The sequence below is a fragment of the Ahaetulla prasina genome, chromosome 3, assembly GCF_028640845.1.
Source record: "Ahaetulla prasina isolate Xishuangbanna chromosome 3, ASM2864084v1, whole genome shotgun sequence".
NCBI lineage: Eukaryota > Metazoa > Chordata > Lepidosauria > Squamata > Colubridae > Ahaetulla > Ahaetulla prasina.
Window position 1 is genome coordinate 62,925,176 of NC_080541.1, and position 14,405 is coordinate 62,939,580.

The window sequence follows — 14,405 nt, forward strand, 5'->3', positions numbered from 1 at the left end:
ATTAATCAGTGTTGGATAATGCAATTAATAAAGGTATTTAGATTGCTGATCGCTCCATATTTCAAAACTACAACAAATAGCTAGCTAGGCCAGCTGTACTGTTTCTACAGTTACAGGTAAATGTAATGTATGAATAAAGCGTGACATCTGCATGATTGCAAAGTATTATGAAATTTTTAAAAATCAGGTCAGATTCTGAATAGGGCAAATGCCAATATGGATATTTTAACTAATTGGGAGCATATGTTTTTGCATGCAACTGGTTTTGGATATAGATTTTCACCAAGATCAAATCAAATGAGATCAGTGAAAGTAATCCTACTGGTTGAATTGATAAGTTGTAGAAAAGTGAGCTCAGGAAAAATGCAGTATCCTTTGTTTGTGTAACTGTCTAATGTTAATATCAGTCTGGGAGACTTACAAAAATCTATTTGTTCTTGTACCTTATCTCATAATATTTCTAGTGAACCTGACTGAAATCTAAGTTTCAGTAATAAGTAAAGATAATAAATCCATTGAATCTACTTTCAATATATTTTGGGATAAACATGGACTATTTAACTAGTTCAGGGGTGTCAAACTTAAGATCCGCGGGCTGAATGTGGCCCTCAATGTGTTTGGCTCCGACCTGCAGGGCCGGCCTGGAAAATGTAAGGGGCCGGCCTATGTCGCTTTTGCACAGTCTACCCAATGCTAAGAGGAAACATTGGGCCAGTGTGGCTTCAGCCTGGTCTACCCAATGTGAAGAGAAAACATTGGGCCAGTGTGGCTTTGGCCTGATCTACCCACTGCGAAGAGGAAACATGCCAGCAGTTTGGAGAATGATGTCAAGCTGGCCAGGCCCACCCAGTTGGCCACACCTATCCAGTCAGCTATTCCCGGCTAGCCCCCCCCCCAAGGTTAACCACAGCCCTGATGTGGCCCTCAATGAAATTGAGTTTGATAGCCCTGACCTAGTTGCATATAATAGGCATGTATGTAGCCAAAGAGAAGTATATTCCAAACCTAAATCCTAAATTAAAGAGTAGCTGAATAACATAGGGAGCTAGCAGCAATGAAACAAATGGTTCTTCTACCTGAGGAACAATCTCACCCCAAAGGGATCAGCCTGCCACACTCATTCCAGCAGAAGAGCATGCTGCAGATCCCAATGGTCAAGAAATTTCAGCTGGCAGGATCCCGGGTAAGAGCCTTTTCTGCTATGACTACTGCCCTTTAGAACATTGTACCATTGAAGATGAGATCTGGCCCCACTTTTCGGCCTCTGGAAAGGCCTAAAACCTGACTATGCCGACTGACTTAGGGCTGTGATGGGGGCATTGCACACTGGAGTTGGCCACTGGATTAAGAACATCCAACCTCATCCCATTCATGTACTAGTTTAGCAAATTTCTTATTAATTTTAATGTTTTAACATATTTACATATTTTTTGTATGGTAAACCACCCTAGTTGTTCAATAGTGAGATGGGCAGCATAAAGGATTAATTAATAATAAATAAATAAAATGCAGCTACTGCAATAGCAGATGAAAACATCTCCCTTCCCTTAAAGAGTTTAGGGCAAAACTATTGGCATTACTTAAATTAAGATATACACGTACATACACCCAATATTTAAAATCTTAATAGAACACCTGTGCTGACTATATTGCATGGAGTCCATATTGCATTTGATCAAATTCTTGCCATATTTTAAAATAACTATTAACATTTATTTTAAAATAATGTTTTAATCCAAAACATATACCATTCGTTCAGGGACTGTTCAAAATAATGACAGCATTGAATACAATACAAACAATCTTTTATTGTTTTATCAATGTATAAAATACAAAGAAAAATAAATCTAGGTAACTTCAGTGAAAGAGAAGTAGGATTGGTCCTCATAGTAGTGAACATCACAGTGTTTTGTGGTTATCTAATTGTGATTTGGGCACTTGGCAACTGTTGACCAATTATGATGGTTGCAGAGTCTGGCAGCCACATGATTGCCATTTGTGACCTTCACTTCCAATAAGCAATGGCATTGGGAAAGTCAACAGGTTACAAATGGTGATCATGTGACTTTGCGCTTAATGAACACCTGGGATTTGATTAACAATGGCAACAGCAACTGCCTTTGTAAGTCAACAGAGTTATGTAATGTCATGCTTTATGACTGCAACACTTAGCGATGGAGTTGTTAGTCTCAATTACTGTCATTAAACAAGAACTCCTTGTATGACTTTCTGGCTTCAGCTGTATTCATTGCAGCTAATCATTTGGTCAGACTGAAATTGAAAATCAATGTTATTAAAAATGTCCCTGAAGTAGAACAATTGGAGCTGTAAGCAAAATCATTTTTCATGCTTCTATCTGCTCTCCAGAATTTCAACTGGTGTATGTAGTATCCAGTGTTTGGCAAATGGTATGACTAGTTTGCTGTTGACCCCAAAGCATATTGGAAGTCTTATGAAACATTAAATTTTCTGAATTGATCCAGTAAAAGATTTCTATGTTTGAACTGTGTTTTTTTTTCTGCTTTAAGGGGGAGGGAGGGAGGAAGGAAGGAAGGAAGGAAGAACTCTCTGCCTCATGTCAGTGTTAGACTGCTACTAACAACTTGTGACAAACATATTGGAAACAATACTGTGTTTCATATAAATTCTTACCTTTGTTTCAGAAAAATGTGAATGTCCAGATTTACCTAAAAATGTAAAAGGAAAAGTTACTGTCACATTTAACGGGGGGCGGGGGCGGGGGGCGGGGGAGTCAATTTAAAAACAACTGAGAAAGTCTGAGTTGCATTCTGTCTATGAACCTGATACAGGCAAGATTGAAAACACTTCCATAATCAAAGTCAAGTTAAAATCATCAGTTTTGAATGCATACATATACATCCTCTTTTACTTTGCAATCACACACATAACAAATAATACATGAACAGAAACCATTTAAGTGCCATCTGTTTTTTTTCTTTTCTTTTTGTTTTTAAGAATACATGTCTATTTCCTTAAGAGTAAGGCCCATTAAACTCAGAGCACCCTCTAAGTGCAGGACAAACATATTCTGCTGGTTTGGTTATTTAACATGTCCCTACGACTTTGTCTCCATCTTATCTTCAGCACACATCAAAGAGAGCTTTTAATTCCTTGTTTTAAAGTACTGTTTTTCCTCTTATATAATATATATTTGGCCACATTAAAAATGTAGTTGGTGACATGGGCAATAGTTGAAACCTACCTACTTATACTGGCCTCTCTAGGCTTTGGCAGCTATGCCCCGTCACCTCTGACCCTGCATACTGTTTTCCATTCTGCTTTTGGGTTGGCAGTTGGTTTCTTTACAGCTGAGTTCTTTCTATGTTCTTCCTAGGTTTCTGAAACTGAACCTCCAAACAGACACTTGGATCAGCCTGAGCCAAAGCTGACAACAGGAGAGGTAAATCTGCACTGTGAAGCAGGGCACAGAAAGCCATCTCTTTCACACCAATTCAGGGTGCAACTCTCCCATCTCTGCTACTTATTAATTAATACCAAATTTACTTGGTGATTGGAAAAGATGATTCTTTATCTGTCAGGTCTCCAAACACATTGATCAGGTTTATGGGACTAGAAATGTATTGGGTACAAGAGCCACTTATCTCAATTTGCAAGCATCCTTCAGCTAAAGATGAGGAGGTCAAACTATTTTCCAAAGCACCACAAGAGAAGATGAGAAACAATGGATGGAAACCAAGAGGAGAAGCAACCTAGAACTAAGGAGAAGTTTCCTAACCGTGAGAGCAATCAACCAATGGAACAGCTTGCCTTCAGAAGTTGTGGGTGCTCCATCACTGGAGGCTTTCAAAAAGTGACTGGACAATCATTTATCTGAAATGGTATGGGGCTGTGATGGTGAACCTATAGCATGTGTGCCAGTGGTGACATGTAAAGCCCTCTCTGTGGGCACGTGCACCATCGCAGCTGCTCTCCCGGGTTCTGGCACGTGCATGCACCAGACAGCTGGTCCAGTGTGCATGCTCACTGGCCAGCTGCTCTCTTCCAGGTTCTGGCACACGCATGCGCACCGGCCAGCTGGTCTTCATGCTAAGACCAGGTGGCCGGCGCACATGCACATGCTGGAACCCAAAAGAGAGTGGCTGGCCTGTGCGCATGTGTGCCGGACCAGCTGTCTGGGGCACATGCGTGCGACGAAACCTGGAAGTGCAGCTGGCGGCCGCGCACTGACCAGCTGCTTTCTTCTGGGTTCTGGCATTCCAGCAGTCCAGCATGTGTGCGCTGCAGTTTCGACAGTCAGTGCTGAAAAGGTTAATCATCACTGGTATAGGGCCATGATGGCGAACCTATGGCACACGTGCCACAGGTGGCATGCGTAGCCATATCAGTGGGCACATGAGTTCAGCTCCAGCTGATTTTCGGGCTTTCTGGGCCCACTAGAAGTAGGGAAACAGGCTGTTTCCTGCCTCCAGAGGGCCTGGGGAGGGTGGCGAAGGCCCGTTTTTCTTTCTCACCTGGCTCTAGAGCCTCTCTATGAGTCTGGGGAGGGTGAAAACGGCGTTTCCCACCCCCCCGGGGTCCCTCCGTAGGCCAGAAACTGCCTGTTTCCCAATTTCTGGTTGGAGAGGAAGTGATGTTTTTTGCTGTCCCCAGCCTCCAGAGCCTCTCTAGGAGTCTCTGGAGGCTGGGGACAGCAAAAAATGTCACTTCCTGTTCAACCGAAAGTTGGCAAATGGGCAGTTTCTGGCCTCCGATTGGATAGGGAATGCCATTTTTGCCATCCCCAGACTCATAGAGAGGCTCTGGAGCCAGGTGAGAGAGAAAGACGGGCCTACTGGGCCATCACGTGCCAGGAGCGGGGGGGGGGGAGAACATCATGTGTGCATGTGCGGGGGAGGGGCACATAGAATTATGGGTGTGGGCACGCACACAACCCCCCCAACTCCCCCGCCTCTTGGCACGCGATGTCAAAAAGGTTAGCCATCACTGGTATAGGGTCTCCTGCTTGAGCAGAGGGTTGGACTAGAAGACATTCAAGGTCCCTTCCAACTCTATTATTCTATGTTCTATGTAGCCCCACCACCAAAAAAAAAAAAAAAAGCCTGGGGGAATAGTGATTTGAAGCCAGAGAATCCTGTTTTACCATATAGCTCTCTCAGGAAATGTCAGCAATTTTTCAGGCCAACTTTTAAATTCAGAAGTTCTCCCTCACTTCACCTGGTGAAGTGCTCATTTGCTATTTTAGGGACTGGCTCACAATGATTGGTGGGTTGATTTGTTTCTTCTATCTCCTGCTGGTAGTCTATCTTCCAGGTCTTCAATCTGTGGCGGACTGATTTAAGGGGTAAGGAAAAAAACCCCAATAAAACAGAAGAGTCTCTGTTGTTTTACCAGACAGCTTTAGAGATGTCCTGAAAATCAAGAGCCTGTTCTGCAGAGGTGAAGGAGGACTGTTGAATAAAGCAGAAAATATTCTTCTGCTTTGCTGGGCATGCCTACGCACTTTTATCTCTTGCAGATAAATTCCCTTTATACCAAGTTTTGCTAGATGGCTACGCCTATGGGTCTAGCCATGTGTTAAAGCTTGATTCCTTCCAATGATAGCCCTTGCCCAAGCTGGGGAAAACAGTTGATAGGTGTTTTTTCTGCCTGTGGATGCCACTTGATGGGAAAGGAAACTAAGCTAGGGAAATCCACCAGACTTTGACAGACTTTAAACCTTTCTGGCAGAATGTAAACTCATCCCTTGTTCCTTCAGAAACATAGATAGCTAATAGGGAATACAGGTAATCCTTGATTTGTGACTGATCATAGCATTCAAATTTACAATGGACCCCCCCACCCAAAAAAAAAAAGATACAGAAAGTTCCAAAGTTCTATTTTGGGCATTCAGCATTTACAGGCCATTTGTAGCATCCTGTGGTCACATCTCGTGTGGACCACAATTTTTGCTGAAAACAGGTGGTTACTTCTGGCTTTCAGTAAAAATGCCCGATAGCAAACAATAGATTCACTTAACAATTGCAACATTTGCTTAACAATTGCCACAAAGAAAGGTTTTAAAATTGGGTCAGGCATGTGATGGCCCAGTTTATGACTATCACGATTTACAACTGAAATTGGCAGATTTCATTATAGCCGTAAGTTGAAGACTTCCTGTATATTTGTTGCCCTTAAACTATTTATCGTATGAATAATTTTTGAGAGAATAATTTTGGAAAGCTAATTTAGTTTAGTGATTAAACACCAAGCTAGAACCTAGGGAACTGTTAATTTTAGTTCTGTTTTAGGTATAAATGCCAGCTAGGTGACTTTAGGTGAATCACTCTCTCTCTCAGCCCAGCCCATCTCACAGGGTTGTTGTTATGGGGAAAATAGGAGTAGGAAGGAGTATTAAGTATGCTGCCTTAAGTTATCTATAAAAATAAAAAGGTAGGATAAAAATACATAAATGTGTATACTTGTTGGGCTTTTCTATCAGTTATCCATAATCTGCAATAATTTATTCTGTTTTACTTTCAGACACAACTACCTTGATATTTGATAAATAATTCATCCTTTCAGATGCACTTCGGCCTTTCATCTTGTAACATCTAGTAGGAAGGTGTCCAAGCTGGGATTGTATTTGCTATTTATAAGAAAAGATTTGCTATTTATAAGAAAAGATTTGCTGTTCTATAAGAAAAGATGGTCCCAGTCTTATTAAATAGGATTGTAGTGAAAGCACTAGTAAAAAAATGATCCAGAAGATTTAAATAATTATAGACCAGTGGTCAATATAGACTTCCAGGCCAAGATATTTGAATATGGTAGGTGACCAGATAGGTGATCAGATTTGACTTTTTTTGGGGGGGGAATGGATTTTCTAGATCCATTTCCTTCCACGTTAATGCCTGATTTTGGCAACAAAACTGTGCTAGACAAGTATAACCCTGGATTTCAGCATTTTTGACATAATTCTTTATGGTATCTTTCCACAGAAGTTATCTCATCTAGGTGCTTTATACTAGAGTCCCCCAGTCTTTCTGGCTTTGCAGGCTATCCAGGGGGGAGGGGAGAGGTTCTGCATGAGCAGGGGGAAGTGTGTGTGTGCTCAGCTCCATTTGCACAAGCAGTGGGCCTGCACATCCACTGCTCATGCAAATGGAATCCATGCATGCTTGCCTACTGCTTGTACAAGTGGGATATGTGTTCCCATGTGTGCACTCACCCACCACTTCCAAGGCCTGGTTAATGAGTGCCTTCAACAATGGTATAGCTTCTAATGTACTGGAAAAGTTCTTAAAAATTCAGGGGGGAGAATCAGAGACGTATCTGCCTTGAGATTAGCCCATGTTGAACTGTTCAGCATAGTCAAGTATCAGGAATTGAGCACAAAAACATTTTATAACATTTTGTAATATGTCATAAAATGCTTTATGATAATTTCTATGTCAAAAAAATGTTTTATAAAATTTGCCAAATTTCAATTCCACAGGAGTCATGGATATCAGATTTTGGATGCATTCTGTTAAGTTAACCCACTTGAGGTACCTTTGTTGAAAAGATTTTGCCCTATGATGCACGATTTTGCCCAGTTAAAGTTATAAACACAAGAATTTTAGTAGTAAATAGATAAATTACTTTAAAAAGGCCTATCAATTTGTTTATCCTGGGAAGACAGGGAAAAAAACCCTGGCTTGCCTCACTTTTACCTCTGAGGGGTAAGGTGTTCGTATCTGACACCATTCCAAACTTCTGAGGTAAGCATTTCCAAAACTCACTGTAATCTATGGATAATCCCTCAATTCCTTTCCAAGTCAAAGATAGAAAAATATGTAAGTCTGTGCTTATTTTATAATGAGATATTCCATTGTTTTTTGATGTTACTTCTTATTACTCTATCCACAGTGGCCTGACTTTGTCATCATTATAGAACTTTTTCCTTTTTGTATACATAATTGGTAAATTAAAGTATTTTATTCAGTTTGTCCAACATGAAGTTTAGAGTGGTTTATGAAATTGAAGCTTACTTTAATTTTAACTCCCTTTTCTTGCTGCAATATGACTTCAATGATGTAATATTCCTTAGTGTTACTCATCAAAAATACTTAGCATAAGGGAATATACACACAGTCTGAAAAGAAATGAAGCTTACAGACCCTTGAGTTTGTTTAGGCTAAGAAATTATTTGGTCTAAGTTGCTAAGTTTATCAAACCTGAGAATTTATAATACTAGAATTCATAATTCTAGTACTACTTAACAAGCAAGATTTGTAGCCTTGTCATTTGTAGTATTGTCATTGAGTTTAATGTAAAGGCAAATACCTACAGATCAGGGGTGAAAAATTTTCCCTACCGGTTCTGTGGGCGTGGCTTAATTGGTGGGCGTGGCTTGGTGGTCAGATGACTGAGTGGGCGTGGCCAATAACAATAAATAATAAAAATAATTAACGAAGTATACAAAACAATAAGAGGTACCAAAAACCAACTTTCACACTTTACAGTTACACACACACAACACAACACAACACAACACAACTGACTCACACACAATGTAAAAACAGCTGCACTTCACTCAAAATGGCCCCTGCAACAAGCAGGAACCTCACACTTTCACATTTTACGCACACACAACACAACACAACTGACTCACACACACAAAATGCCACATACAGCTTTGTGAGATTTTGTGTGTTTGTGTAGTTAGAATGAAACACTACAGGAACACACCAAATTTCAGAAAGCTGCACAAATATATTTATTTTATTTTATTTTATTTTATTGTGGACTTCAAATCCCAGAGTTCCTCAGTCAGCAAAGCAGGAAGTCAAAGCAAGCTTTTTTTTTTTCTTCAGTAGCTGAAGAAAGCATAGCGTTGCCAGCCCGAAAAGCAGTAATTATAGGTAAGTGAGGAGGGGGCATTGGATGGGCATGGGTGGGGGCTCTTGAAAGTGGGGGCTGCTAAAAAGTGAGTTTAAAAGCCTGCTAGGATCAGGAAACTCCTCTGGGATCGCCAGAGGAAAAAAAGTTTTAAAGTCAGCTCCTTTGACGATCTCAGCTGAAGTTCCCTCATAACAGCCCAGAACTTCTTAAAATAATTGTTTTAACATGTAGAAAATATGTTTTTTAAGGTTCTGGTGATGAGGAACTCAGCTGGGATGGCCAGAGGAGCCTTTTAAAGCCCCCCCCCCCCGCTTTCCTTTTTTTTTTTTTTTTTGTTTACATTTATACCCCGCCCTTCTCCGAAGACTCAGGGCGGCTTACAGTGTATAAGGCAATAGTCTCATTCTATTTGTATATTTTTACAAAGTCAACTTATTGCCCCCCCAACAATCTGGGTCCTCATTTTACCTACCTTATAAAGGATGGAAGGCTGAGTCAACCTTGGGCCAGGCTTGAACCTGCAGTAATTGCAGGCTTTGTGTTCTTAATAACAGGCCTTACCAGCCTGAGCTATCTGGCCCCCTTCGACTGAAGAGAGTTTTTTTAAAAAAACTTCTAAAGTGTTCTGATGATCTCTGCTCAGCCCCGCGATTACCAGAGGTTTTTTTTTTTACTTTTAAAGGTATGTTCTCAGCTGAAGAAAAACTTTTAAAAGTAAAAAAAAACAAAACCCTCTGCTGATGGTGTGGCTCAGCAGAGGCGGGGGGGCGGGGCCAGGGATTTTTGCTACCGGTCCTCTGAACCGGCAGCTGTCATTGCTACCTAATCGGGAGAGCCGGTATGAACCGGGAGCATTTCATCCCTGCTACAGATGTATTCATCAAGGAAATGTTCCCCTTTTTTAGAATGAAAACATATTCTTCCTCTTCAACTGTTGGTACTGAACAATGTATCTCTCCTATTTCTGGTTCCATTTCTGATCAACAACTCATTAAACATATAAGACTTGACTCTTTCAGCATTATTCATGTCTTAGTGTATAGCGTAATATTGTATCCATCATTGCAAGAGTTTAGAGACAGCAAAAATTGTTCACTGAAAACTAGCAAGAATTAAGTGGAAATATATTTTTTATTAAATCTTTTCTAACGTTAAACTTGAATCTGCTTTCATCTAATTTCATCTCATTGATTTTTTTCCTGCCCTCAGTTTCCATAATGAATAGATGGTCCCTTCTTGTATATGTCAGCTTTTTTGATATTTGTCCCAGATTTCTCTCTTGCAAGATAGATATATTCAGTTCTTTTAACAATTCCTTACACAGATTTGTTTCTAGACACCTGGCATTCTGATAGTACTCATAATCTTTTTAAGGTGGGAAGCCAACTGTAGACTGATTAGTGATGAGTACAATAGAACTACTAGAAATAAAAGAAAGCAACATTTTGATATTTGAATATGTATTAAAAATGCAAACTACAAATACATGTGTTATTAGTGATATTTGTAAGTCACTCAGCATGCCATCTTTGGCTAAAAGGATGAAAATTCTTCAGCTCAGCAAAAATGAAAAATGAAAAAAGATGGTGATCATTGGTTACTATGTCAACCGTTTATATTCTTTGCACGCTCAGACAAATATATAGGAGCTATGGATTCTTACAAAATGTTTCTGTGTACACATAGGGAGAGCATGTTAGTGGCTAATGTTTCCTTTTGGCAATTCTTTTTCATAATAAGATGTTATTCAAAACAGTCATTTAGTTATATATCACTTCCTCTGTGGATCACGATCCTAATTTGATCCCAGATGATTGTGGTCTTTTTTCTTTGAAAAGCAAGTGACTGTATTAATAACACTTTAAAGAAATGTACATGTAATGCAAAAATTAAGCTGGTCCTTAGGAAGACTTTATAAATTCAATATCTATCATTTAGGTAGAAGTCACAGTCTCCTGTTTCTAGCATGGTGCCTCAATCATTAGACCAAACTGTCTCTCACATTATTTCATGTCCATATATTTCCTATTCAATTAATAAAACCAAAAGGTCGACATAAGAAAGGGGAAGAGGTAAAATCAGGGTTTTATAGAATTGTGCTGTCTCTGAAGAAAGTAATAAGACCCTGCTATTCGCAGATGGCCTTTTGTCAGACTCAAAGAAAAGAGCCTTTTTCCAAGTTGTTTCCAAGCGGTTCTCTTTAGAACAGGAATGGGCACTTTCCCAGAAACGTCTGCTCCACCCCCTCCTGTTTACAGAGAAGCACAGAGGAATCACCTCTCCTGACACAGAGGAAGAGAATGAATGCTCCATGGGATGGATTTTAGAGAGGGAAGTTCCTTTGCCTTCCAAAGTTTTTTCTTCTGGCAACGATCAGTGGAACAGGATTTTCTTGCGGAAAGAAACTAATACTTTGCTGAATTAGTTCCCCAAGTGTGACTCTAAATTATTGACTCCATTTATTTTTTAAAACAAAAGATGTCAAAATATATGTATTTGAATTGTTTTAAATTCTAGATAGTGAAATCTTAATGACCTTGTGTATTTCCTTTATATCTGCACAGTAGGGAGATACATTGAATCAATTTAACTTGACAGTTTCTTATTTTCACTGTATGTACACATTCAGAATCATGACTTAAATGACTGGTCAAATACTATAAAACTGAAAAGCAAACCCTAGATCGATTAGTTAGTTCAGTTATCAGGACAACAAAGAAACAAACTCCATCAAGTTAAATGTAGCAATTCTGCCATATTCCCAGTGTTTTTTCAAGAGACCTTATATTCTGGCATTCTCAGTGGAGACTGGTGAAATATTGTGAGATATGGCTGTTTAAGTGTTGGTTGTTGGGGCGGGAGGGTTTGTGTCCACAGCCTGAAAAATATTGTATAACCTCCCTGCCCCACCTGTTTTATTATTTCTACAGAAACCGAAGCTATAAAAAACAGTCCGAGCTTCAGAACCTCTGCTTAGGCTTTTTATAATAATAATCTATTTCAAAATTCAGCGCTATAATGTTGTGCAAGAGAATTGCATTTACTTTCCCATTCTCTTAGGGAAAATGCTTAATTTATTGATCTTTAGTTCGTACTATTAAAACTATTAAAACTAATTCACACTGAGTTTGTATCTGAGCCATTCAATTTTGCATTATGGGTGAAAATTGTTTTCAGTGGTTATTCCTCTATAGAAAAAATGTGCATAAACTATTCTCAGAGTTGATCTGCATAATAGTAAATTGTAAAAGATGTGAGAGGTTTTAATAAAGAAACTGAATCATATTTAACCAAAACTACAGCATACTCCCCCAGAGCACAAAAGTATTTCCATTTATTTTCCTAATATACATTTTGTATTGTTCAACCTTTATCATGCATTATTAAAATAAAATAATCCAAGTTCAAAAAATGTTAACTCCTAGATTGGTTTTTATATACAACTGTAGAAAAAAATAGTTTTTAAATATTTTTCTTTTTTGACATCTTGTTTACACATTTAGAAGATGTTATTAAATCAGATACTACATAAGCAATAATGGGATTTGTCTTTTGATTTGTTGTATGTGGTTCACAATCTGTGATTTATGGCTTACTCAGTCAACTGTGGTTTATACTCATGACTAAACAAACTCTGCTTCATGTGATATCAAATCAGATTCAAGAAATAACCGGAACTTTTTTTTATCTTGACTCATACATGTAAATATCATACCAATGTATTATTTACATAAAATATTATATATTATGTATGTATTCATCTGTATTTATATTCTGTCCCAATCCCAAGTAACTCTGTGGCAGACAATTACAGAAATAAATGCAAAACGCAATAAAATAATAAAATTCACTAATCAAAATACCACACACAATAAAATCAACTGAAGCCAAAGCTTACTGAAGCTTATTGAAATTACAGAGATTATAGGACCTCAAAAGTTAAAATGTTTGCTATTTTTATCACAGCAAGTTTAGAGACAGCACTTCTGTCATTATTTTAACAGTCAATTCCTATGAACACCATACGACTTAATAATCTTAAAAGTGGAGCAATGGTAGAACAAAATCAGATTCTCCATTATGTCCAAGGTCTATGTCAAACAGGGGAAGATGTAGAAATAAAAGAGCATGGAAATTTTTAGAGAACAACAACTCTTCCCCAATTCATTTGTGGCATATATCCAGAGATAAGTTCAAAGTATAGATATTCTTCAATTTATGACAGCAATTGAGACAGGAATTTCCATCACTAAGCAGTGTGATCATAAAGCATGCTCTCTCTGTTCAATGATGGCAGTCCTTGCAGTCCTGGTTACTGTGCTAACAGAATCCCACATCATTAAGTGAAGCAACTCTTGCTGGCTCCCCCTAGCCAAGTCAATGGGGAAACTGGCAGGAAGTTGCAAGTACCTAATAGCTTGCAAGCAGGTAAAGTGGCTGCTGCCAGGTGAGGAAGAGTGCAAGTAGGTGTGTGAGGATGCAAGGGAGATGTAGCTAGGCTTGGAGAAGGTGCACAAAGGTTCAAGGGAATGCATAAGGGTGCAAGGGAGAAATGGCAAGGGTTGGAGAGAGTTCTTAAGAGTGCAAGCCGCAACTGGTAAGGCTAAGCCAGCTGTCAAGCACCCAGATTGTAATCATATATCTATGGGGTACTTGGATAGCTAGGCCTCTAGAGGGTTGGTTGTAACCATCCTGCTTTCAGCTCTGTCCTAATTTTGAATGGTCATTGAATGCACGGTTATAAATTGAGAACTACTTTACCTGTAATTTTTCCTAGCTTATTGCATCAGATACAACTTTGACAGCTCTTCAAAATATAAATAGATTTGATCAGTATATTGTTTTCCAGAAGGATTTAGGATGTTTGGACACAGCTCATTTTGGGATACCAGATTAATAGTTTCTGCTGTCATCATGTATGTTCCAGGAGATATTCCAGTCATCCCCTAATTTCAATGTGATAGAAAAATATCCTAGGATGCTTTTTTAAAGTAATGTTTATTTTTTAGCTTGTTTAGCTTTATTACTTTATAAATAACTTGAATCGGTGAACGTACATAATCCTCTTTCCCTCTCCTCTTTTCCTGACAACAATGACTTTGTGAAATGGGTTGGACACAGAGAGCATAACTGGCCCAAGGTCACACAGCCAAATTTCATGCATAAGGACTGGAACTCATAGTGTTCTAGCCTGGTACCTTAAATTACATTGCCTGAAAACAACTGGTGACGTAGTTAAAAAGGAGAAATCAAAAACAAATAGATTTCAGATAGTCCACTGTGTAGCATTGCTTTGCTACAAATGAAGAGCTCTCTAACAGAATCTCCAAGAACATACTGGAGAGGTTTCCAATTATGTTTAAGGATCAGAAAAAGAGTCGAAAGAAAATGTGCATCTCTATGAGAATGAGTGAAGGCTTACATTAAACTATTTTTAACATGTACAGAGAAATAAAAACCTAGCACTTAGCACAGCGCAGCAAACAATAATAAAAACCCAATACAAATTCCTAGTTACACATTTTATTACTGCAGAAGTAACAGAAAACAGAAAACTTGTA

General features: G+C 38.9%; 1 protein-coding gene across 3 annotated transcripts in view; it reads right to left on the reverse strand.

Moving 5' to 3' along the window:
- The window catches only part of SPIRE1 (spire type actin nucleation factor 1), a 75,378-nt gene that overhangs the window by 45,447 nt on the left and 15,526 nt on the right, over positions 1-14,405 (reverse strand). For all 3 annotated transcript variants that reach the window (XM_058177018.1, XM_058177020.1, XM_058177019.1), the window contains exon 2: positions 2,653-2,687. In XM_058177018.1, coding sequence (XP_058033001.1) covers positions 2,653-2,687 — 35 coding nt within the window. The remainder of the gene's footprint in view (positions 1-2,652; positions 2,688-14,405) is intronic.